This window comes from Bubalus kerabau, chromosome 3 (genome assembly GCF_029407905.1).
Source record: "Bubalus kerabau isolate K-KA32 ecotype Philippines breed swamp buffalo chromosome 3, PCC_UOA_SB_1v2, whole genome shotgun sequence".
Lineage (NCBI taxonomy): Eukaryota > Metazoa > Chordata > Mammalia > Artiodactyla > Bovidae > Bubalus > Bubalus kerabau.
Window position 1 is genome coordinate 182,132,849 of NC_073626.1, and position 27,166 is coordinate 182,160,014.

At 46.0% G+C, this 27,166-nt stretch overlaps 1 protein-coding gene across 1 annotated transcript in view; it reads right to left on the reverse strand.

Moving 5' to 3' along the window:
- LOC129647362 (H/ACA ribonucleoprotein complex subunit 3-like) overlaps positions 1-26,944 on the reverse strand; it is a 43,450-nt gene extending 16,506 nt beyond the window's left edge. Inside the window, exon 1 of the mRNA XM_055574493.1 lies at positions 26,933-26,944. Coding sequence (XP_055430468.1) covers positions 26,933-26,944 — 12 coding nt within the window. The remainder of the gene's footprint in view (positions 1-26,932) is intronic.
- Positions 26,945-27,166: the final 222 nt, after the last annotated feature.

Consider the following 27,166-nt stretch of genomic DNA (forward strand, 5'->3'; position numbering starts at 1 on the left):
TAACTTGAAGGATTTGGAGCATCACCTTGCTAGTATAGGAGACGGGAGCAATTGTACGGTAGTGTCTTAGCAACTTTCTTTAGCATTGCTTTTCTTTGGGGTTGGAATGAAAACTGACCTTTTCCAGTCCTGTGGCCACTGCTGTTTTCCAAATTTGCTGGCAAGTTGAGTGCAGCACTTCAACAGCATCATCTTTTAGGATTTTAAATAGCTCCACTAACTTTGCTCTAAATAATGCTTCCTAAGGTCCACTTAACTTTACACTCCAGGATATCTGGTTCTAGGTTAATGACCACACCATTGTGGTTATCTGGGTCATTAAGACCTTTTTTGTATAGTTCTTCTGGGCATTCTTGCCACCTCTTCATAATCTCTTCTGCTTCTGTTAGGTCCTTGTTGTTTCTGTCCTTTATCGAGCCCATTTTTGCATGAAACGTTCCCTTGGTATCTCCAATTTTCTTGAAGATCTCTAGTCTTTCCCACTCTATTGCTTTCCTCTATTTCTTTGCATTGTTCACTTAAGAAGGCTTTCTTATCTCTCCTTGCTGTTCTCCGGAACTCTGCATTCAGTTGGGTATATCTTTCCCTTTCTCCTTTGCCATTCACTTCTCTTCGTTTCTCAGCTATTTGTAAGGCCTGTTCAGACAATCACTTTGCCTTCTTGTGTTTCTTTTTCTTGGGGATGGTTTTGGTCACTGCCTGCTGTACAATGTTATGCACCTCCATCCATAGTTCTTCAGGCACTTTCTACCAGATCTAATCCCTTGAATCTATTTGTCACCTCCACTGTATAATCATAAGGTATTTGATTTAGGTCATACCTAAATGGTTCGTGACATTATACAGGAGGCAGTGATCAAGACCATCCCCAAGAAAAAGAAATGCAAAGAGGCAAGATACTTGTCTGAGGAGGCCTTACAAATAGCTGAGAAAAGAAGAGAAGCTAAAGGCAAAGAAAAGGAAAGATATACTCAACTGAATGCAGAGTTCCAAAGATTAGCACAACTAAAAACCTATATATATAAAACTATAAAACACTGGTGAAAGAAATCAAAGAGGACACTAATAGATGGAGAAATATAACATGTTCATGGATTGGAAGAATCAATATAGTGAAAATGAGTATACTACCCAAAGCAATTTATAGATTCAATGCAATCCCTATCAAGCTACCAACGGTATTCTTCACAGAGCTAGAACAAATAATTTCACAATTTGTATGGAAATACAAAAAACCTCAAATAGCCAAAGCTATCTTGAGAAAGAAGAATGGAACTGGAGGAATCAACCTGCCTGACTTCAGGCTCTACTACAAAGCCACAGTCATCAAGACAGTATGGTACTGGCACAAAGACAGAAATATAGATCAATGGAACAAAATAGAAAGCCCGGAGATTAATCCATGCACCTATGGACACCTTATCTTTGACAAAGGAGGCAAGAATATACAATGGATTAAAGACAATCTCTTTAACAAGTGGTGCTGGGAAAACTGGTCAACCACTTGTAAAAGAATGAAACTAGACCACTTTCTAACACCATACACAAAAATAAACTCAAAATGGATTAAAGATCTAAATGTAAGACCAGAAACTATAAAACTCCTAGAGGAGAACGTAGGCAAAACACTCTCCGACATATATCACAGCAGGATCCTCTATGACCCACCTCCCAGAATATTGGAAATAAAAGCAAAAATAAATAAATGGGACCTAATTAAACTTAAAAGCTTCTGCACAACAAAGGAAACTATAATCAAGGTGAAAAGACAGCCTTCAGAATGGGAGAAAATAATACCAAATGAAGCAACTGACAAACAACTAATCTCAAAAATATACAAGCAACTCCTACAGCTCAACTCCAGAAAAATAAATGACCCAATCAAAAAATGGGCCAAAGAACTAAACAGACATTTCTCCAAAGAAGACATACAGATGGCTAACAAACACATGGCAAGATGCTCAATATCACTCATTATCAGAGAAATGCAAATCAAAACCACTATGAGGTACCCTTTCACACCAGTCAGAATGGCTGCGATCCAAAGGTCTACAAGTAATAAATGCTGGAGAAGATGTGGAGAAAAGTGAACCCTCTTACACTGTTGGTGGGAATGCAAACTAGTACAGCCACTATGGAGAAGAGTGTGGAGATTCCTTAAAAAACTGGAAATAGAACTGCCTTATGATCCAGCAATCCCACTGCTGGGCATACACACTGAGGAAACCAGAATTGAAAAAGACATGTGTACCCCAATGTTCATCGCAGCACTGTTTATAATAGCCAGGACATGGAAGCAACCTAGATGTCCATCAGCAGATGAATGGATAAGAAAGCTATGGTACATATACACAATAGAGTATTACTCAGCCATTAAAAATACATATGAATCAGTTCTAATGAGGTGGATGAAACTGGAGCCTATTATACAGAGTGAAGTAAGCCAGAAAGAAAAACACCAATACATATATATATATATATGGAATTTAGAAAGATGGTAATGATAACCCTGTATACAAGACAGCAAAAGAGACACTGATGTATAGAACAGTCTTTTGGACTCTGTGGGAGAAGGAGAGGGTGGGATGATTTGGGAGAATGGCATTGAAATATGTATAATATTATATATGAAACGAGTCACCAGTCCAGATTCGATGCACGATACTGGATGCTTGGGGCTGGTGCACTGGGACGACCCAGAGAGATGGTATGGGGATGGAGGAGGGTTCTGGATGGGAAACACATGTATGCCTGTGGCGGATTCATTTCAATATATGGCAGAACCAATACAATATTGTAAAGTTTAAAAATAAAATTAAAAAAAACACACAAAGATTAGCACAGAGAGATAACAAAGCCTTCCTCAGTAATAAGTAACAAATGCAAAGAAATAGAGGAAAACAATAGAATGGGAAAGACTAGAGATCTCTTCAAGAAAATCAAAGATACCAATGTAACATTTCATGCAAAGATGAGCACAATAAAGGATCAGAAATGGTATGGACCTAACAGAAGCAGAAGATATCAAGAAGAGGTGGCAAGAATACATAGAAGAATACACAAAAAAGATCTTCATGACACAATCACGATGGTGTGATCACTCACCTAGAGCCAGACATCCTGGAATGAGAAGTTAAGTGGGCCTTAAGAAGCATCACTATAAACAAAGCTAGTGGAGGTGATGGAATTCCAGTTGACCTATTTAAAATCCTAAAAGATGATGCTGTGAAAGTGTTGCACTCAATATGCCAGCATATTTGGAAAATATGCCAGCAATTTGGAAAACTCAGCAGTGGCCACAGGACTAGAAAAGGTCAGTTTTCATTCCAATCCCAAAGAAAGGCAATGCCAAAGAATGTTCAAACTACCGCTCAATTGTACTCATCTCACACACTAGCAAAGTAATGCTCAAAATTCTCCAAGCCAGGCTTCAACAGTGTGTGAGCCGTGAACTTCCAGATGTTCAAGCTGGATTTATAAAAGGCAGAGGAACCAGAGATTGCCAACATCCATTGGATCATCGAAAAAGCCAGAGTTCCAGAAAAACATCTACTTCTGCTTTATTGACTTTGCCAAAGCCAGTCATTTGTGATCCATTTTGTGCAGATCCAACAAATGGGTTGCCAGCATATTTAAAAGCTCATATTTAATTTATTATGTACCAGTACTTATGGTGCATAGCACTTACTATGTGCCAGTCCACTCCCCGTCTTGTCTTTGCTGACTGTATAGAGCTTCTCCATCTTTGGCTCAAAGGACATAATCCATCTGATTTCAGTATTGACCATCTGGTGATGTCCATGTGTAGAGTCATCTCTTAGGTTGTTGGAAGAGGGAGAAAGGCAATGCCAAGGAATGTTCAAACTACCACACAATTGCACGCATTTCACACGCTAGGAAAGTAATGCTCAAAATCCTTCAAGCTAGGCTTCAATAGTATCTGAACAGAGAACTTCCAGATGTACAAGCTGGATTTAGAAAAGGCAGAGCAATGAGAGATCAAATTGCCAATATCTGTTAGATCATAGAAAAAGCTAGAGAATTCCAGAAAAACATCTACTTCTGCTTCATTGACTACTCAAAAGCTTTTGGCTATTTGGATCCCAACAAACTGCAAAATTCTTAAAGAGCTGGGAATGCCAGGCCACCATACCTGCCTCCTGAGAAGTCTGTATGCAGGTGAAGAAGCAACAGTTAGAACCAAACATGGAACAACAGACTGGTTCCAAATTGGGAAAGAAGTACATCAAGGCTGCATATTGTCACCCTGCTTATTTAATTTCGATGCAGACTACATCATGGGAAATGCCAGGCTGGTTGAATCACAAGCTGGAATCAAGACTGCAGAGAGAAATATCAATAACCTCAGATATACAGATGATACCACTTTAATGACAGAAAGCAAAGAGGAATTAAAGAGCCTCTTGAGGAAGGTAAAAGAGGAGAGTGAAAAAACTTGTTTGAAACTCAACATTCAAAGAAGAAAGATCATAGCATGTGGTTTCAACACTTCATGGCTAATAGATGGGGAAACAATGGAAACAGTGGCAGACTTAATTTTCTTGGGCTCCAAAATCACTGTGGACAGTGACTGCAGCCATGAAATTAAAAGATGCTTGCTCCTTGGAAGAAACGCAGTGACAAATCCAGACAGCATATTAAAAAGCAGAGACATTACTTTACCTACAAAGGTCTGTATAGTCAAAGCTATGGTTTTTCAAGTAGTCATGTGTGGATGTGAGAGTTGGGCAATAAGAAAGGCTGAGCACCAAAGAACTGATACCTTCGAACTGTGGTGTTGGAGAAGACTGAGAGTCCCTTAGACTGCAAGGAGATCCAACCAGTCAATCCTAAAGGAAATCACCCTGAATATTCACTGGAAGGACTGATGCTGAAGCTGAAACTCCAATACTTTGGCCACCTGTTGTGAACAGCTGACTCATTGGAAAAGACCCTGAAGTTGGGAAAGATAGAAGGCATTAGAAGGGGATGACAGAGGATGAGATGGCTGGATGGTATCACCAACTCTATGCACATGAGTTTGAGCAAAGTCTAGGAGATAGTGAAGGCCAGTGAAGCCTAACGTGCTGCAGTCCATGAGGTTGCAAGTGTTGGACATGACTGAGAGACTGAGCAGCAGCAACTGTGTGCCAGGCACTGGTCTGTGAGATTTATATGTGTAAATTCATTAAACACTCACAACTCCCTTAGTAGGTAGATGTGACCCGTGTCCTTTGAGACCTCCTGGGTTTTTGCAACTCTGCTACTTATTGTATGAACTTAAACGTCCTATGCCTCAGTTTCCTCATCTGAAAATGGAAGGTACTTCATAGGGTTGCAGTAAGAATTTTAAAAGGGGTAATCCGTATAAGGTATACTGATATCAGTGTTGAGCACATACTAGGTACTAAAAAAATTAGTCTTTATTATTCCCTTTTATAGATGAAATCAAGGCTCAAGGAGTCTATGACAGATGTAGTGAGTGTTTGACTCACATAATCTAGCTCTAAAGTTTGCACTCTACCACATGGCTCAAGCCTCCAGCGCCTGCCTGTAAGAAGCCCAGGAGATGCGCAGGTTACAGACAGCCTGACTCCCCAGCCTCCCAGGGCTGCATTTACTGAGTTCTCAGTCCCCAGACATCTCTTGTGTCCCATGCGTGCTGTGCATACCCCCGAGTCCCATTCCAGAAACAAGGCCCTACCCTTCACACCCTCACAGTTTATTCCACAACCATCTGGAAGGTTGGTGGTGATGGTGGGTGGAGGCACCACTAAAAGATAAAATTTGAGTATTAAATAGCCTTCTTCTTAAAAGTCCAGCAACCGTTTCCATCCTAGGGGCTGTCAGAGTCTAGACAGATTGCTTCTTTCTTCCGATTGCATTTCTCTGCTCTCGTCCCCTCCTCCCACTTTCAGGCCTCAAGTTTCTCCTTATTTCCTTCCTGGGGCCTTTCTAGGCCTCCAGGCTGTGGTCAGCAAGTGGGCAGTGCCCAAGGCGGCCAATACTGGGTTTGGCCATGCAGAGACCCTCATCTTCCTGGAGGGGTGTCATGGCCAGGTTTTAATCCAGCATCTTGTGGTTCTGGGTTGGAGGATTCAGGCCTCTGGCTCCCTGGCCCAGCCTTATTCCAGTGAGTGCCCAAGAAAGGAAGGATGAATTTAATGTGCTGCTCGCCCTTCCCTACAGGCTGCTCGCCCCACCTCCCGGCGAGTCAGCTCTGCAGCCAGGCCTCTCAGCCTTTCCTGTTAGCTCCTCGGGCTCCGGAAGAACAGCAGGATGTGAACTGTTCCCAGGCCGTTTTTGGACTTGGCAGAGCGGCAGGTGTTGGCAGACTGTCCCCAAGAGGCTGGACCCATTGCTCAGTTCTGCGCATCTCGTGGCCAGTCCCCGCCTCTCACCCTGAGGATGGGAGAATCCCATCCCAGGAGATGTGTAACGGATGCCTGTGGATGGGTGTGTACACTGTGTATGTCAGTTCTTGAACAGACAGGGCAGGGTCAGAGAAGGTCTGAAGATGAACCTGGAGCCAGAGGGCCTGGGTGTAAATCTTGGGTACACTATCCTGACTCCCTGCCTCAGTTGCTTCATTTGTGAAAAAAATGGAGATAATAAGAGTCCCTCCTGAGACTTCTCTGGTGGTCCAGTGGCTAAGACCCTGGGCTCCCACTGAAAGGGGCCCTGGTTCGCTCCCTGGTCAAGGAACTAGATTCCGCATGCCACAACGAAGATTGAAGATCCATTGTGCTGCCCCTAAGACCTGGTGCAGCCAAATACATAAATTAATTAAAAAAAAAATAGTCCCTCCCTCCAAGATCGCAAAGAGTGAATGCATTTATATCTGTCTGTAAAGACTTCAGAGGCGTGCCTGGAACATAAAAATCTCTAAATCAGTGTTTGTTTCATTAAAACACACACACACACACACACACACACATAAATTCAGTAAACATTTACTGAGGGTCCATTATGTGCCAGGTCCAGGTCAGGTTTTGGTGACCCAGCAGGGAATGAAGCAAGAAGAAGGAGGACACAGCGGCTCCCAGAGAAAGGACATCTGGCCTCTCTCCCAGAGGGAGTGATTTCAGTGGTGGGGGCTGGAATCGGGAATCTCTTAGGAAATGGCCCCAAGAGCCAAGTCTAAACTTCACTGAATAGATGGGAAAGCCAAGGCTTGGCGAGGGGCTGGTTGTTGCCCAAGGTCTTACAGCTGGAGAATAATAACAACAAGCACTGAAAGGTATGGAGCATCCTTAATGTGCCAGACACAGAGTTGTTTCATTGTGTCTTGTCACTGTCCCCGATTCATAAGTGAGGAGCTGAGCACAGAGAAGTTGAGTAATTTGCTCAAGGTCCCACTGCTGGGAAACAGTAGAGCCAGGACAGAGACCCAGACAGTCTGGTTGAGCAAAAAGCAAAATGGCACTGATAATCAACTGTCTTTCACTGAGTGCCCACAACACATCCTGCAAAACACACCATCTTTCATCTTCATACCACCAGATCAAGTAGGTATCATGACTGTCCCCACTTTACAGATGAAGAAACTGAGGCCCCAGGGGATTAAGTGATCAAGTTCTCATATCCAGGCAGTGGCAGAGCTGGGGTTTCTAGAAACGAGGCCCTCTGACCACCCCAGACCTCCCAATTCCCAGAAGCTTTCCCTAGCCTGGCTGGAGCCCATGCTGTCCTCTTCCACCCCTTCTGTGCCCAGGGAAGTGCATGCAGAGAATGCAGAAGCCATTGACCCATGGTCTGGACAAATGAGCTTTATGAGCAGAAACCTGCCAAGCAGAGAATGCCCTAAAATGCAGCCAAAGCCATGTGGACACTGTCCCGGTCCAGCCACAGCCCCACTCCCTCCAGCCTGGTCCAGGATTCTCTGGGAAGACTGGACTTTACCAGCAGTGCTCAGCTCTGCTAGTCCTCTGCACACATTATGTGGAGGTTAACTTTCACAACAACCTAGAAAAGAAGGTGCTAGTCTTGTCCTCACTTTGCAAGGGGCAGGACTGCTCTGGCGACTGACTGTGTGAGTTCCAATCCCAGTTCTACCACCTCCAAGTCATGGCTTCAGGCAGCACTTAACCTCTCTGGGCCTCTGTTGCTTCATCTATTACAAGGATAATATGAGTATCTCCACCCCAGAGGGTGGACAGAAGAATGAGGCACGCTGGCACCAGTAAAGCACTTAGAACAATGCCCAGCATGTAATAAACCCTATGCACTTGCCACTTTAAGGAAACTGAGGCTCAGGGAAGTTCTATGACTCGCCCCATAAACTCGTGTGCCGTGTGGAAGAGCCAGGACTTGGACTCAAGTCTGTTCAATTTCAAAGCAGCCCTCATTTCACATATTAAGAGATGTGAGCTCCTTGATGGATGAGCAGGATTTATAGATTGAGGGGAGACAGATTTTTTTTATAATTATTAATTTGACTGTGCCAGATCTTAGTCTCAGCAGATGAGCTCTTGCTTATGGCATGCGGAATCTAGTTCCCTGACCAGGGATCAAACCCATGTCCTCTGCATTGGAAGCATAGCGTCTTAACCACTGAACCACCAGGACAGGCTGAGACTGACATTTTAAGCTGAGGAAAGCTCATCCACACAGAGGTGGGAACGGGCCGCCGAGTTGCCTAGTAGTGGTGCCAGAGTCAGGGCTCAGCCCCATGATGCCAACCCCGAGCTGGGAGCCACCCAGTCTGATGGCAATTCAGATCATTTCACAAGCATTTCTGAGCCCCTACGATATGCCAGACCAGGTACTGTACACTGAGAAAAGAAAATCACAGTCGCCCTCAAGAAGCTCAATAATCTAGTGGAGGAGATGGATTCACACACAAACCACTGTGATCCAGCCAAATAATGGTTCTATAGTGACCAGGGGCAAAGAGCAAATTCTCCCCCGGGAGGAGCTGACAGAGGCTCTATGGAGCAACTGGGCATTTGAACTGGACCTTTTAAGAGCTGAGCAAAAGCAAAAGGGAAAAGTGAGTTCATCGCAGGCAGAGAGCCCAGTAGAGTCATAGGGTACATGGGGTGTTTGGGAGAGCAGCGGGTTTGGTATACCCAGAGGAAGGCAGACTAAACGGCAGCTGCGGGGCTCCCCTGGACTAGGGAGGGTCTCTGAATCGGTCAGAACTCCTAGGTTGCAAGACACAGAAAACACAATCCCAAGAGGCTTAAATGAGACGGAAATTTGCCCCCACCAAAAATAAAAATTTCATTTTCCCTGCTTCAGGAAAGAGCTGTATCTAGGGATTGAAATGCTGCCACGAGGACTTAGTCTCCATCTTTCTGCTTCTCCCTGTGTTGCCTTCCTTCTGGAGCAGTTCCTCTCCAAATGAAGGCAGCTCCAGACTGAACCCATCCCAATTTCCAGCCCAGTGGAAGGAAAAAATCAATTTCTCCCAGTGGTTTAAACACAGCTTCTGCAGTTGACTCTCCCTGGACTGGTTTGGGTCTACGCCTGACTACGCCTGAACCAATCACTGTTTGGGGGCGGGGCTGAGCTACTCTGATTGGCCAAGTTGGGGTCACCTGTGGCAACCCACTCCAGTGTTCTTGCCTGGAGAATCCCAGGGACGGCGGAGCCTGGTGGGCTTCCGTCTATGGGGTCACATAGAGTTGGACACGACTGAAGCAACTTAGTAGCAGCAACAGCAGCCTTTCCCTAGCCCTGAGCCTCATCCAAATTGCATGGACAGAGTGAGGGAGGGATGGCTTCCCTGGAAAAAAGGAATTTAGAGATATTAAGGAAAAGGAATGGGTACTGGGTGGCGAAGTTCACAGTCCAGACTTTGAGGTCATGGTCCTTTGGGCAGTGGGGAGCCAGTGAAGGCTTTAATTTGGGGATTGAGTGCCTTAGATTAAATTTAGGCACTAGGATAGAGAAGGGGGCAGGTAACAGGGACAGAGTGCTGAAGAACCGATGCTTTTGAACTGTGGTGTTGGAGAAGACTCTTGAGAGCCCTTGGAGTGCAAGGAGATTCAACCAGTCCATCCTAAAGGAAATCAGTCCTGAATATTCATTGGAAGGACTGATGTTGAAGCTGAGATGCCAATACTTTGGCCACCTGATGCGAAGAGCTGATTTATTTGAAAAGACTCTGATGTTGGGAAAGATTGAAGGTAGGAGGAGAAGGGGCCGACAGAGGATGGATGGCATCACCGACTCAATGGACATGAGTTTGAGTAAACTCTGGGAGTTGGTGATGGACAGGGAGGCCTGGTGTGCTGTAGTCCATGGGGCCACAAAGAGTCAGAGGCGACTGAACTGAACTGAACAGGGACAGAGAAACTTGTAGGAAGATGCAAGTTCCTTTAAGAGCTCCTGGAGTCCTGGGGCAGAAGGCATGGGGACAAAGGGGAGGGGCAAAAGGTGCCTGGCTGGGATGCCCGGATTGTTACAGGAAGGGCTGTTTCAAGGACCAAGACCACGTCACCCTTTTGCTATGGGCCTGGAGATGCCAGCCAGAGTGTGGGCTGAGGGCCCAGCCTCCCTTCCCCCAGAACCCCATGACTAACTCCTTCCCTCATCTGCTCCCACACTTATTTGTCCCCCCACACCCGGGCCCCAGGGAGTCTGATCTCTGTGGTGTTGGCTGTGTGGCGGTCACCTCGCTGTCACGCGCTGGTGGCGACGGCAGGGACTGAGCACCTTGCCCTCTCCCAGCCTCGGCCGCCCCTTCCTGAGTTTCTGACCTCCTCCTCCCTGCCCCTGGGGCTGGGACGTCACCCCTGGGGCTCCAGGGTAGCCAGCTCCTCTCCCTGGTGAAAGGGGCCATTGTGAGATCAGCCTAAGAGCTGGCAGGCGCTGGGCTGGCACACGTGGCTCTCCCAAAGGCCCTGGGTCCAGCCATGCCTGTCTCTGGCTGCGTGGGAGGGCGGAGGAGATGTGAGGAGGCTTGGGCAGCTACGGAGGCTACTGGGCCTGCTGTAGGTAGGCCCTGAAGAAATGCTGCGTTCTGATTTCTATCTGCCTGGGGGCTGAAGGAGGCTGGAGGGTAGAACACCCTGCTGGAACCTTCTGAACCTTGGAGCAGGAATGACGTGACAGCTGAGCCCTGGTGTATCTGGGGCCTTCGCCAAACTGAAAGCCACGGTGTGCTTGACAAGGCCAGAACCCTGTTCCTCAACAGCCCAGCCAAGCCTGCAGGGCCCTGGAGGAAGAAACCAGACATGGAGGCCATCCAGGAAAGGTTGGGAGGTTTGGGAGTGGGCGGTGAGAAAGGGAGGCACCTAAGACTTGCAGTTTCACCACAGACTGCCAGACACCTTCCAGACAGAGCCCGTGATGAGGGTGTCATATTTAGCTACTATTTATTGAGCACTTACTAAGTGTTGGGCACAGTGCCAAAGATTTTATGTCATTTAGTCCTTATACCATATAAGGCAAATGGCTCAGTGATAAAGAATCCACCTGCCAATGTAGGAGACTTGGTTTTGATCCCTGGGTGGGGAGAATCCCCTGGAGAAGGAAATGGCAAGCCACTCCAGTATTCTTGCCTGGAAAATTCCATGGACAGAGGAGCCTGGAGGGCTACAGTCCATGGGGTTGCAGAAAAGACTCAGACACAACTTAGCAACGAAACAACAACAATCTGTTTCTAGGGCTGTCGTATGTAGTTATTCACTGCACAGGGGAGGTGCTTCTGTTGTTTTAGTCGCTCAGTTGTGTCTGACACTTTTGTGACCCTATGAAATATAACCTGCGAGGCTCCTCTGTCCATGGGGTTTCCCAGGCGAGAATACAGGCGTGGGATGCCATTTCCTTCCCCAGGGGATCTTCCCAAACCAGGGATCGAACCCACGTCTCCTGCAGTAGCAGGCAGGTTCTTTACCACTGGATCATCAGGGAAGTCCCCTGGCCCTATCTCTTATCATTCACATTTCCTCTCCACACCTCATCCCTCTTACCTGTAAAGTGGGTATGTCAATTAGAGTTCTTTAAGAAACCACGACAGAAAGCAACTTGGCTTTCCCTAAATGACAGCAAATGGAATGCCTTGGAAGGGTCTGGGTCTGCCCAGAAAGAATGGGAGGAGGAGCTGAACGAGGCCTTGGAAAGGCCAGCAACCAGGGCCACTCGGGGGACCTGGGCTAGGACCAATGAACAGTACCTTTAAGCTGATTCCCTAAAGGATTGACCAGGCCCTGTTATCAACAGAGGGCATGATTGTTGTGTAGCCTCAGGCAGCCCGTGTGCACCTCGGAGGAAGATGGTCTGCGCGTAGGCATGGCCTACATCAGGTTAGCTCCGATGGGGAAGCTCTTTGCAGGCTGTAAACGAGCAGGGAGATGAGATGAACAGGGAGATGAGATGGTTGGATGGCATCACCGACTCAATGGACATGATTTTGGGTAGACTCTGGGAGTTGGTGATGGACAGGGAGGCCTGGTGTGCTGCAGTCCATGGTGTCGCAAAGAGTCGGACACGACTGAGCGACTGAACTGAACTGAACTGAAATGAGCAGGAGAGCCATGGACCTAGAGGAAACAGGGCCGTCTTCCACTCCAGCTCTGCCACTGACCGCTTCTGCGCCCACAGGCAAGTTCCTTCTGGACCAGGGTTTCTTCATTTGTAGGAGGAAGGCGATCGTCTTCAAGGCCCGCTTTTAGCTCAATAAGGTGTTGGTGACCCACTTCAGAGGGATTTGGGGATATTACAGGATGTTTCTAGGAGCCATTGCTCAACTTGAAAGAATGAATCATGATCGCTAGAATTTCAGGCATCCATGAAGATAATATGGATTGGGTGGGGTTTGGTGTGGTCCCAAGAGGAAAAACACCCAGTTCACTTAGAAGACCAAGTAAGAAGAGGGGCAGTGTGAGCACAGGGTCCTGACCTTGTCCCTCCAGAAACTCTGCCTTCAAAGTGTTGTGGAGATCCCTGCTCAGAGGTCACAAGTTAATCATGGTTGAGATTTCGTTTGCTGAAGGATTTATGGACAGAGGAAGCATGGTTACCTGACAGGAGAAAGGCCCACTCATGTTGGAGTGTCTTTGTTTTTATGTTTGCTTGTTTGTTTTTTTTTTAACTTTTTGGCTGCACCCCACTGCGTGTGGGATCCTAGTTCCCTGACCAGGGATCAAACCCACACCCTCTACATTGGAAGGCAGAGTCTTAACCACTGGACTGCCAGGCAAGTCCCCAGTGTGCCTTTGTTAAAGGGACACATCGATTTGTGCCTAGACGGCGGCACTGTGCAAAGAGGACATCCATGCTCCTCTCTGGGCCTCAGTTTCCACCTCTGTCAAATGGGGAGAAGGTCAGTATCATGCCAGCCTCATGGGCTCTTTCTGTTTGTTTTTTTTTTTTTTAATAGTCTCTTCCTGAGGATCAAATGGGACAATACACATGAAAGAAAACTTGAGGAAGCCTAGGGCCCAAGTGCTGGATAAAGACAAAAATGTAAACCTCTTGTGGCAGGGCTTGTGTCTGCCCAGTTCTCAGCTGCATCCTCAGTGCAGTAAGGGGTCCAGCATAAAGATTCTGTTGAACTATTAATAGCTAACATGTAATATGTATTTATGTTCCAAGTACTATTCTAAAGGTTTCCAAGTATGTGCTCTTTTAATCTTTATAATAATATAAATACTGTTATTATCATTCCTGTTTAGAGATAAGGAAGCTGAGGTACCAAGAGATTATGTTACTTGCCCAAGGCCATGGGGGATGTGGGAAGGAAGAGGTAGAATTGGGCTTTGAACCCAGGCAGTCTCTAGAGTCTGGGTTCTTAAATATACCTTTCTGTCTGAATGGGTTACTAAATGAGTGAATGAGTGGATGAATAAATGAATGAATGAGTGAATTGGCATGGGCATTGATGAATGAGGACTGGGGTTCTAAGCTGAAGCTTCCAGAAAGATTTCTCTTTTTTTGTCAGTCTATAGGCAGGCTCTTGTATTTATAGAAAACACCTGGCAAATGCAACATTGTGTCCAGAACTGATCTCATCATCTCACCCAAACCTGCTCATCTCCTGCCATCATGGAGGGCAGTTGCTCAAGATAGAAACTTCCAAGTCATATTTGACACTTTTTCTCACCTGGTGAGTCTCTGGCCAACTCCTAAAGGTCACAGCAGAAACTTTTTATCTCACGCCAAGTTCCTCCAGATGTCACTGCTTTCGACCTTCAAGTTTAACAGCTTGCTGGGCATCCCCCACCCCCGTGCTTTAAGATCTCATGAGAAATGGGCTTTCCTATCCTATCCCACTGTGAAAGGATTCATAACTAGTCTCCTATTCCAGTTAAACTGTTGCTGTAAAATGAATCAACCAAAAAACTTCGTTGCTTAAAACAATATCATTTGTTATTATTTCTCACAGATCTCTGGGTCAACTGTGCTTAGCTAGGCTGGGTTCTGTCTCAGGGTTCTTCATGTGGTTGCGATCAGAGGGTGGATGGAATGCTTCCCGGCCTTTGGCTGAGATCACGTGTAGATAGTGGAGTTGGAGTGTTCTAGAGGCTAACTCCAGTACTTTGGGGGCAGGAGGAGAAGGGGACGACAGAGGATGAGATGGCTGGATAGCATCACTGACTCGATGGACATGAGTCTGAGTGAACTCCGGGAGTTGGTGATGGACAGGGAGGCCTGGCGTGCTGCGATTCATGGGGTCGCAAAGAGTCGGACACGACTGAGCGATTGAACTGAACTGAACTGAGAGGCTTCCTCCACTCACATGTCTGGCAGTTGATACTGGTTGTTGTCTGGTATGTCAGCTGGGGCTGTCTGGCAGAACATTTACACGTGGCCTCTTAAGGTTCCCTGTGCACAGTATGGCAGCTGGATTCCAAGAATAAGTATTCCTGGAAATAGGAAGTGACCTTCCAGTCTCAAGATTTGGGTCATTTCCTATATTCTATTGGTCAGTCACAAAATCCATGTTCAAGGGGAAGGCGTACAAAAACCCTCGTTTTTATGGGAGGGGCAGAAAGCATTTGGGCACAATGTTTTAGGACCACCACGCCTCCTAATCTCTATGGGGGTTCTTAGGAAGGGGGTCCATTTCTCCTAGTCAGCCTCTTCACTTCCTCCTTTCATAAAACCTACTCCTGCTGAATTCTTGATTGCCTTCAGTTCTCCACTCCCGTAAAGGCCCTTTCCACTCCATTGGCAACCCAAAGGTTGAACATAGCCCACCCACTTTGTAAAAACTTTCTCCAAGGTCATGTGTGAGGATGTGGTAGACTTTCACTGATCCATGGGTGATGGGTAAGGGGAGTTGCCTTTCAGTGACGCTGTATACAGATAGGAAAACTGATCCCAGAGAGGGGAAGGGAATTTCCCAAACACAGAAAATTAGATGCCCAGCTGAGGCTTGAACTCAAGCCTCTTCTCTCTCCTGGTCCAGCTTTTGATCAATTTAACTAAGGGCTGATGCCAAAAGGAAAGACCAACACTGAGTTTGTTTAGGATTCAGTTCTGTGGAGCTTGCCCATACATGGACTCCTCTCATCTTTTCAGTAACCCTGTGAGATGAGATTTAGTAGCCCCAGCATCGACTTCCCAGTTGGCTCAGTGATAAAGAATCGGCCTGCCAGTGCAGGAGATGCAAGAGATGCGGGTTCTATCCCTGTGTCAGGAAGATCCACTGGAGGAGGAAATGGCAACCCACTCCATATTCTTGCTTGGAGAATTCCACGGACAGAGGAGCCTGGTGGACTACCACCCATGGGGTAGGACGTGACTGAGCAGCTGAGCACACACACACACAGCCCCAACATACACGCAGAAAAATTGAGGTTCAAAGCGGGTGAGAGACTTGCTCACAGCAATACATGTGACTGTTGGTTGAAATGATCAGAGCTGTGTCCAAAACACACAATCGGCAGGGAAAAGGTGGAGAAACACTAGGAAGGAGAAGAATAAGCCTCTGCAAACAATAAGCAAAGAATTCTGGTGGGGGAACTGGCCCAGACCCACAGGAAAATCAGGATAAGAGGAGAAAACACTTGCAAAAGCCAAAGCTAAAAAATGACCCCAAACATCTCTGTCTAGAAATGGGCGGGGCTCTGGTCTTTGGACAGCCATCAATGGGTTGGCTAGCAACCAACGGGCAAGCTGGCATGAATGCTCTGGCCAGCAAGGGAAATACTGGCAAGCTAATGAATGAGAGAACCAATCACGTCCTCTCTTTCATGAGATTTGGCTCTACAAGGTGTAAAAATTATTTAGAAAGAAGCAGAACGAGGAAACAGGTTGTTGCCTTAACTTAAAACTACATAAGTGCTGCAGCCACAGATGTGAGCATATGAGCAATGGTGAGTTCAGAAGAAGGGATTACTTAAGAGCTGTCAACCAATAATGAGTAATAAGGGACAGTGGTCCAATGCCCTAAAGAACAATTGCATAGGAACCTGGAATGTTAGGTCCATGAATCAAGGTAAATTGGACACGATCAAGCAAGAGATGGTAAGAGTGAATATCGACATTTTAGGAATTAGTGAACTAAAATGGACAGGAATGGGTGAATTTAATTCAGATGGCCATTATATCTAGGGCTTCCCTAGTGACTTAGTTGGTAAAGAATCTGCCTCAATGCAGGAGACCTGGGTTTTATCCCTGGGTCAGCCATTATATCTACTACTGTGGGGAAGAATCGCTTAGAAGAAATGGAGTACTCCCCCACAATCAACAAAAGAGTCCAAAATGCAGTACTTGGGTGTAATCTCAAGACAGAATGATCTTGGTTTGTTTCCAAGGCAAACCATTTAACATCACAGTAATCTGAATCTATGCCCTAAACACTAAAGCCAAAGAAGCTGAAGTTGAAGGCTCTGTGAAGACCTATAAGACCTTCCAGAATTAATGCCAAAAAAAAGATGTCCTTTTCATCATAGGGGATAGGAATGCAAAAGCCGAAAGTCAAGAGATAAACTGGAATAACAGGCGAGTTTGGCCTTGGAGTACAAAATGAAGCAGGGAAAAAGCTAAGAGAATTTTGCCAAGAGAGCACACTGGTCACATCAAATATTCTCTTCCAACAACACAGGAGATAACTACATATGGACATCACCAGATTATTTTCAATACATCAGTATTTTCAATACTGAAATAAGACGGATTATATTCTTTGCAGCCGAAGATGGAGAAGCTCTACACAGCAAAAATTAGACTGGGAGCCGACTAGGGCTCAGATCATGAATTCCTTATCAAAAAATTCAGGCTTAAATTGAAGATGCTAGGGAAAACCACTAGACCATTCAGGTATGACCTAAATCAAATCCCTTATGATCATACAGTGGATGTGGTATACATCTCTCAAATACATTTAAAGGATTAGATCTAGTAGACAGAGTGCTTGAAGAACTATGGATAGAAGTTCATAACATTGTACAGGAGGTAGTGACCAAAACCATCTCAAAGAAAAAGAAATATCAGGAAGCAAAGTGGTTATCTGAAGAGGCCTTACAAATAGCTGAGAAAAGAAGAGAAGCAAAAGGCAAAGGAGAAAGGGAAAGATATACCCAACTGAATGCAGAGTTCCAGAGAATAGCAAGGAGAGATAAGAAAGCCTTCTTAAGTGAACAATGCAAAGAAATAGAGGAAAGCAATAGAGTGGGAAAGGCTAGAGATCTTCAAGAAAATTGGAGATACCAAGGGAACATTTCATGCAGAGATGGGCTCGATAAAGGACAGAAACAACAAGGACCTAATAGAAGCAGAAGGGATTACGAAGAGGTGGCAAGAATGCCCAGAAGAACTATACAAAAAAGGTCTTAATGACCCAGATAACCACGATGGTGTGGTCACTCACCAATAGCCAGAGACCCTGGAATGTAAAGTCAAGTGGGCCTTAAGAAACATCACTATGAACAAAGCTAGTGGAGGTGATAGAATTGCAGCTGAGCTATTTCAAATCCTAGAAGATGATGCTGTGAAAATGCTACACAGTCAATATGCCAGCAAATTTGGAAAACTCAGCAGTGGCCACGGGACTGGAAAAGGTCAGTTTTCATTCCAGTCCCAAAGAAAGGCAATGCCAAAGAATGCTCAAACTACTGTACAACTGTGCTCATTTCACATGCTACCAAAGTAATGCTCAAAATCCTTCAATTACACTTCAACAGCATATGAACTGAGAACTTCAGGATGTGCAAGCTGGATTTAGAAAAGGCAGAGGAAACAGAGACCAAATTGCCAACATCCATTGGATCATAGAAAAAGCAAAGGAATTCCAGGGAAACATCTAACTTCTGCTTCCTTGATTATGCTAAGCATTTGACTGTGTGGATCACAACAAACTGTGGAAAATTTTTGAAGAGATGAGAATACCAGACCACCTTATCTGCCTCCTGAGAAACTTTATGCAGGTCAAGAAGCAACAGTTCGAACCAGACATGAAACAACAGATTGATTCAAAATTGGGAAAGGAGTACAACAAGGCTGTATATTGTCACCCTGTTTATTTAACTTACATGCAGAGTACATCATGTGAAATGCTGGGCTAGTTGAATCACAAGCTGGAATCAAGATTGCTAGGAGCAGTATCAACTACCTCAGATATGCAGATGACACCACTCCAATGGCAAAAAGTGAAGAGGAACTAAAGAGCCTCTTGATGAGGGTGAAAGAGAAGAGTGCAAAAGCTGGCTTAAAACTCATCATTGAAAAACTAAGATCATGGCATCCGGTCCCATCACTTCATGGCAAATAGATGGGAAGAAGTAGAAACAGTGATAGATTTTATTTTCTTGGGCTCCAAAATCACTGTGGATGGTGATTGTAGCCATGAAATTAAGAGATAATTTTCCTTGGAAGAAAAACCATGACAAACCTAGACAGCATATTAAAAAACAGAGACATCACTTTACTGACAAAGGTTAATATAATCAAAGCTATGGTTTTTCCAGTAGTCATGTTATGGATGTGAGAGTTGGACCACAAAGAAGGCTGATTGCAGAAGAATTGATGCTTTCAAAATGTGGTGCTGAAGAAGACTCTTGTGAGTCCTTTGGACAGCAAGGAGAGCCAACGAGTCAATCCTAAAGGAAATCAACCCTGAATATTCATTGGAAGGACTGATGCTGAAGCTAAAGCTCCAATACATTGGCCACCTGATGGATGGGAAGAGCCGACTTATTGGAAAAGACCCGATGCTTGGAAAGATTGAAGGCTGGAGGAAAAAGGGACGACAGTGGATGAGATGTTTGGATGGCATCACCAACTCAATGGGCATGAGTTTGAGTAAGCTCCGTGAGACAGTGACAAACAGGAAGCCTGGCGTGCTGCAGTCCATGGGTCACAGAGTCAGACGTGACCGAGGCGCTGAATAACAAGGGATGATGGATGGCACTGTGCTGTATGGGTAATAAGAGCGCCATCACAGGAGATACTCGACTTCTTGAATATCTTGAAGGATGGGGGCTGTGAAGGCATCACTTCCTCTACCCTCCACATTCCTGTTAGAGAAGGCATGCGCACTGGCATTTTCAGGGTCTGCTCCCACCATCATGGGTCCTGGGCGGTGGACCCTGAGCTGGAAGTGGCTTCCAACCCCATCTAGTGAGTCAGATTCACTCTCAAAGAATTTGAAATTGAAACCTAGACACCACTCTTAGTTGGGTGTTGGAACTGAGAGGACCTGCACCCCTGGGGCTTAGGTAGCCAGGAGTCCTGAGAAAGCGAGTGTTCAGAGAAGGGGAGAAAAGAGGAGGCGTTCAGCCCAGATGGGCGGGGTTGGTGGTGGGTGACGTCATTTTCAGGCTGCTTTTCCTGACCTTGCCCTTACACAAGGGTCCTGCCAATGTCCCTCTCTACCTCCCGCCACCCTGTTTGTGCATAAGTAGGCTGAGGGGAGTCTGTCCTTGGAACTAAAGTAAGGTGTGTGTGTGTGTGTGTGTGCGCGCACTGGGGGAAATGTATTAAATGCTGTGTCTGTGAGAGCCTGTGTGCCTTGTGAGGGATACCCCCAGCAGTCTTCCCATGTGCGACGTCAGGGGCTGAAGAAGAGGCTGTTCTTTAAAAAAAAAAAAAAAAAATTTATTTATTTGGTTGCACCAGATCTTAGTTGTGGCCTTCAGGATTTTTTAATGGTGGCATGAGGGATCTAGTTGCCAGACCAGGGATTGAACCCTGGCCCCCGCATTGGGAGCAGAGTCCTAGCCACTGAACCACCAGAGAGAAGTCCCGAGACTTGGTTCTGATAGCTTTCTGTTGCAATTCTAAGTGCCTCCAGAAAACTACCTTCATTCAACAAGTCAGTCATTCTGAAAATGTTTATTGAATGCCTACAACGGGCTAGGCACTGTTCTAGGCAAAAGGATGAGACAGTGAATGAAACAGATAAACCAGACTTTTATGCAAGGTCAGCCTCAGTTTTTCCATCTGGAACTCGGATCAGGGCCCTCAGGCAAGAGACTTGGAACTTGAGAAGCAGGCAAGGTGGGTGGCTGGGGTCACCTCCTGGGCTTGTGTTACAGGCTGGGCTGGGCTTGCCGGCCAGCCTGGCCCCAGACCTATTCCTGGCTACTGGACTTCCCAAGCAGCTGACCCTTACCTGTCACTGCTCAGCCATCTCTATTTGGCCTGGGGGCTGCCCCATGTGTCCTCTGATTCACCCACCTGGGCCTTCTCTAAGCCCTTCCCTTAATCTTTGTGTGTGGTAGGATCCTGGAACACCAGTTCAGTTCAGTTCAGTCACTCAGTCGTGTCCGACTCTTTGCAACCCAATGAACCACAGCACGCCAGGCCTCCCTGTCCATCACCAACTCATGGAGTTCACCCAAACCCATGTCCATTGAGTCGGTGATGCCATCCAACCATCTCATCCTCTGTCGTCCCCTTCTCCTCCTGCCCCCAATCCCTCCCAGCATCAGACTCTTTTCCAATGAGTCAACTCTTCGCATGAGGTGGCCAAAGTACTGGAGTTTCAGCTTTAGCATCATTCCTTCCAAAGAAATCCCAGGGCTGATCTCCTTCAGAATGGACTGGTTGGATCTCCTTGCAGTCCAAGGGACTCTCAAGAGTCTTCTCCAACACCACAGTTCAAAAGCATCAATTCTTTGGCACTCAGCTTTCTTTATAGTTCAACTCTCACATCCATACATGACCACTGGAAAAACCATAGCCTTGACTAGACAGACCTTTGTTGACAAAGTAATATCTCTGCTTTTTAATATGCTGTCTAGGTTGGTCATAACTTTCCTTCCAAGGAGTAAGTGCCTTTTAATTTCATGGCCGCAATCACCATCTGCAGTGATTTTGGAGCCCAGAAAAATAAAGTCAGCCACTGTTTCCACTGTTTCCCCATCTATTTGCCATGAAGTGATGGGACCGGATGCTATGATCTTCGTTTTCTGAATGTTGAGCTTTAAGCCAACTTTTTCTCTCTCCTCTTTCACTTTCATCAAGAAGCCCTTTAGTCTTCACTTTCTGCCTTAAGGGTGGTGTCATCTGCATATCTGAGGTTATTGACATTTCTCCCGGCAATCTTGATTCCAGCCTGTGGTTCCAGTAGGTGGGCAGGAATCCCTTAGAAGAAATGGAGTAGCCATTATAGTCAACAAAAGAGTCCGAAATGCAGTACTTGGATGCAATCTCAAAAATGACAGAATGATCTGTGTCCGTTTCCAAGGCAAACCATTCAATATCACGGTAATCTAAGTCTATGCCGCGACCAGTAACGCTGAAGAAGCTGAAGTTGAATGGTTCTATGAAGACCTACAAGACCTTCTAGAACTAACACCCAAAAAAGATGTCCTTTTCATTATAGGGGACTGGAATGCAAAAGTAGGAAGTCAAGAAACACCTGGAGTTACAGGCAAATTTGGCCTTGGAGTACAGAATGAAGCAGGGCAAAAGCTAGTAGAGTTCTGCCAAGAGAACACGCTCGCTGATCATTGCAAACACCCTGTTCCAACAACCCAAGAGAAGACTCTACACATGGACATCACCAGATGGTTAACACCGAAATCAGATTGATTTTATTCTTTGCAGCCAAAGATGGAGAAGCTCCATACAGTCAACAAAAACAAGACCAGGAGCTGACTGTGGCTCAGATCATGAACTCCTTATTGCCAAATTCAGACTTAAATTGAAGAAAGTAGGGAAAACCACTAGACCATTCAGGTATGACCTAAATCAAATCCCTTATGACTTGACTATACAGTGGAAGTGAGAAATAGATTTAAGGAACTAGATCTGATAAACACCGTGCCTGATGACCTATGGATGGAGGTTCATGACATTGTACAGGAGACAGGGATCAAGACCATCCCCAAGAAAAAGAAATGCAAAAAAGCAAAATGGCTGTCTGGGGAGGCCTTACAAATAGCTGTGAAAAGAAGAGAAGCAAAAAGCAAAGGAGAAAAGGAAAAAATATAAGCATCTGAATGCAGAGTTCCAAAGAATAGCAAGGAGAGATAAGAAAGCCTTCCTCTGCGATCAACGCAAAGAAATAGAGGAAAACAATAGAATGGGAAAGACTAGAGATCTCGTCAAGAAAATTAGAAATCCCAAGGGAACATTTCATGCAAAGATGGGCTCAATAAAGGACAGAAATGGTATGGACCTAACAGAAGCAGAAGATATTAAGAAGAGGGGGCAAGAATACACAGAAGAACTGTACAAAAAAGAACTCCACAGCCCAGATAATCACGATGGTGTGATCACTCATCTAGAACCAGACATCCTGGAATGTGAGGTCAAGTGGGCCTTAGGAAGCATCACCATGAACAAAGCTAGTGGAGGTGATGGAATTCCAGTTGAGCTATTTCAAATCCTGAAAGATGATGCTGTGAAAGTGCTGCACTCAATATGCCAGCAAATTTGGAAAACTCAGCAGTGGCCACAGGACTGGAAAAGGGCAGTTTTCATTCCAATCCCAAAGAAAGGCAATGCCAAAAAATGCTCAAACTACCACACAATTGCACTCATCTCACACGCTAGTAAAGTAATGCTTACAATTCTCCAAGCCAGGCTTCAACAGTACATGAACTGTGAACTTCCAGATGTTCAAGCTGGTTTTAGAAAAGGCAGAGGAACCAGAGATCAAATTGCCAACATCTGCTGGATCATGGAAAAAGCAAGAGAGTTCCAGAAAAACATCTATTTCTGCTTTATTGACTATGCCAAAGCCTTTGACTGTGTGGATCACAACAAACTGTGGAAAATTCTGAAAGAGATGGGAATACCAGACCACCTGATCTGCCTCTTGAGAAATTTGTATGCAGGTCAGAAAGCAACAGTTAGAACTGGACATGGAACAACAGACTGGTTCCAAATAGGACAAGGAGTACGTCAAGGCTGTATATTGTCACCCTGCTTATTTAACTTCTATGCAGAGTACATCATGAGAAACGCTGGGCTGGAGGAAGCACAAGCTGGAATACCAGACAGAGTTCAACTACCAGGGCCATCACTTTCTGGCAGTGTGATCTCAGACAAACTTCTTGTTCTCTGAGCTTCCATGTCTCCCTCTATAAAGTGGGTATAATATTAGCATCTCACCTCACTGTGATGGGATAATACACAGCTGGCACAGTGTTCGTGGAGCAGTAGGGCTGCCTAAGGAAACTCCTGGTTTCCGTAACAGGAGCCACAATTTTCTCCTTGGCCAGCTAGATGACCTTGTGCAGGCCTCTCCTCCTCCCACAGCGGACCCCTTCTTCCTCGCAAACAAGACCCCCCTCTCAGCATCCAGTCTCCAGAGGGATCCCACCCTGGAGGTGGGGCCGGATGGGTCTGGGCCACAAGTGAGGTCTGGTCCCTAACCCAGTGATGGTTTTAGGCAATTCCGGCTGATGGTAGGGGTTTCCCAGGTGGTGCTAGTGGTAAAGAACCCGCCAGCAATGCCAGAGACATAAGAGACATGGGTTTGATCCCTGGGTCAGGAAGATCCCCTGGAGGAGGGCATGGCAACCCACTGCAGTATTCTTGCCTGGAGAAGCCCTTGGACAGAGGAGCCTGGCTGGTTACAGTCCATAGGTCACAGAGAGTCAGACCCGACTGAAGCGAGAGCACAGATGCACAGCTGATGGTGAATGAGAGGGAGTGTGCTGGGGGCACCCCCCATGAGCGGAAGAGCCCAGGTCCTAAGGGCCCGTGGGCCTCTGGATAAAACCTGGCCCTTGCTGAACCTACAGCTTCGGGGGTTTTGTCAACTCAATGTATTTATGGTTTAAGCCACTTTTTTTTTTTTTTTGCATGGGATCTTAGTTCCTCAACCAGATATTGAACCCGGGCCCCAGCAGTGAAAGCACCACCTCCTAACCACTGGACTGCCAGGGAATCCCCTAAGCCACTTTCAGCTGGCTTTTCTGTTACTGGAAGCTGACAGAATCCTGACTGATAGATGCTCCTGAGCTTCAGTTTTCCCATCTATAAGCTGGAGGTGGTCATTCTCGCGTCTCAGAATTATGGTGAATGTTATAGGAGAGAACCTGTGTGGAAAGACTAGTGGCCTCTGTGTGAGGTCACTCAAGGGGCTCCCTCCCGTCTTCCTCTGCCAGGCCCCCGACCCGGTGGCCCTCACGACTTCGGCTGACTCACTTCCTGCCCCTGCTCTGGCCCCAGCTCCCCGCTGTGCCTCCCAGGCTTGACTGGTTATCCCCAGTGGGCCCAGTATGACAAAGTCAACACAAACGTCATCCCCAGTCTGACAATGAGTCAAAGCAAGAAGGAACCAGTGCTGGTTCTCTTCACGGGCGAGAGGCAGCTAGACCTTGGGACTGAGTCATGGCTCCGCCCCAGCCTACATGTGTGTCAGCCAGCCGCATCCATGCCTCTATGTCTCAGCTATTTCATCTGTAAAATAACAATGGCACCTGCTTCCCAGATGTGCTATCATTAAATGAGCAGATGTGGTCAGGTTCTTGGCACTAGTAGGAGCTCAAAACACCAGCTCCCTTAGTCCTTGACTCTCCATGACAGCTTTCTAGTCCTTAAGAGCCTTCAGTTTGGGGGGAATCACATTATCTAGCTTTTTAAAAAAAATATGTACACACGTGTACATTTTTACCTGCCTCTTGAGAAACCTGTATGCAGACCAGGAAGCAAAAGTTAGAACCAGACATGGAGCAATGGACTGGCTCAAAATTGAGAGAAGAGTCTGTCAAGACTTTATACTGTCACCCTGCTTATTTAACTTATATGTAGACTATGCTATGCTAAGTCACTTCAGTCGTGTCCGACTCTGTGCAACCCCATAGACGGCAGCCCACCAGGCTCCCCTGTCCCTGGGATTCTCCAGGCAAGAACACTGGAGTGGGTTGCCATTTCCTTCTCCAATGCATGAAAGTGAAAAGTGAAAGTCGAGTTGCCCAGTCATGTCCGACTCTTAGCAACCCTATGGATTGCAGCCTAACAGGCTCCTCCGTCCATGGGATTTTCCAAGCAAGAGTACTGGAGTGGGGTGCCATTGCCTTCTCCGATATGTAGACTACATCATGTGAAATGCTGGGCTAGATGAATCACAAGCTGGAATCAAGACTGCCAGGAGAAATACTAGTAACCTCAGATATGCAGATGATACGACTCTAATGGCAGAAAGTGAAGAGGAACTAAAGAGCCTCTTGATGAGGGTGGAAAAAGAGAGTGCAAAAGCTAGCTTAAAACTCAACATTGAAAAACTAAGATCTTGGCATCCAGTCCCATCACATCATGGCAAATAGATGGGGGGAAAGGGAAAACAGTGGTAGATTTTATTTTCTTGGGTGCCAAAATCACTGCAGAAAATCATGGTGGATGGTGACTGCAGCCATGAAATTAAAAGACGATTAATCCTTGGAAGAAAAGCTATGACAACCCTAGATCGAATATTGAAGAGCAGAATCATTACTTTACAGACAAAGATCAGTATAGTCAAAATTGTCATTTTTCCAGTAGTCATGTACGGATGTGAGAGTTGGACTACAAAGAAGGCTGAGCACCGAAGAATTGATGCTTTTGAATTGTGGTGCTGGAGAAGACTCTTGAGAGTCCCTTGGACTGCAAGGAGATCAAACCCATAAATTCTGAAGGATATCAACCCTGAATATTCACTGGAAGGGATGATGCCGAAGCTGAAGTTCTAATACTTTGGCCACCTGATGGGAAGAGCTGACTTATTGGAAAAGACCCTGATGTTGGGAAAGTGAGGGCAGGAGTAGAAGGGGACGACAGAGGATGAGATGGTTGGATGGCATCATGAACTCAGTGGACACGAGTATGAGCAAACTCCGGGAGATGGTGAAGGACAGGGAAGCTTGGCGTGCTGCAGTCCGTGAGGTTGCAAAGAATCCAACATGACTTAGCGACTGAACAACAGCAATACCTATTAAAACATTTATTCATTCATTCATTTATGTATTTGGCTGCATCAGGTCTTAATTGCCGCATGAGGGATTTTTGCTGCATCCTGCAGATCTTTCATTGTGGCTCAGGGGCTCTCTAGTTGTGGCACAGGGGCTCTGTAGTTGGGCTGTGGGCTTAGCTGCTCCACGGCATGTGAAATGTTTGTTTCCGGACCAGGGGTCTAACTTGCATCCTCTGCATTGCAAGGCAGATTCTTAACCACTGGATCACCAGGGAAATCCCCTAGCTTTTTTGTTTCTTTTAATAGTGCAACGTTTTCAGATAAAATCATGTGAACTGGAACACTCATAGCAGGAACATGCATTTGCAGTACCTGGAAACTGGAAACAAACCCAAATGCCCATCAACAGGTCAGTGGGTTTACAACCGCGGTGCCTCCAATACAACAGAAGAGCGGGCAGCACTGAAGAGGAATGGGCCACGGCCACATGTGCCCACATAGATGGAGAGGACTTCTGCTGAGTGAAAGAAACCAGACAAAAAGGAGACCGCACCGGGTGAGTCCATTTACATAAACAAATGTCGAAAATAACCATTGGTGTGCGGCGACAGAAAGCAGATTGGTGGTTCTTGGGTAATGGGGGGAACTGGAAAGGGGCACGGGGCAAGTTTTGAGGGGGATGGATACCTCCGCCCTCATGATTGTAGATGGTTTCCTGCGTGTACATATATGTCAAAACTTATCAAAGCATACACTTTCTTTTTTTAAGTCTTTTTTAAAAAAATTGTTTTTGCTTTCTCTGGGTCTTTGTTACAGTACACCAGCTTCCCATTTTGATGACTTCTCTTGTTGCAGAGCACTGGCTCGAGAGCACAGGCTCCACACTTGTGGCACATGGGCTTAGCTGCCCCACAGCACGCG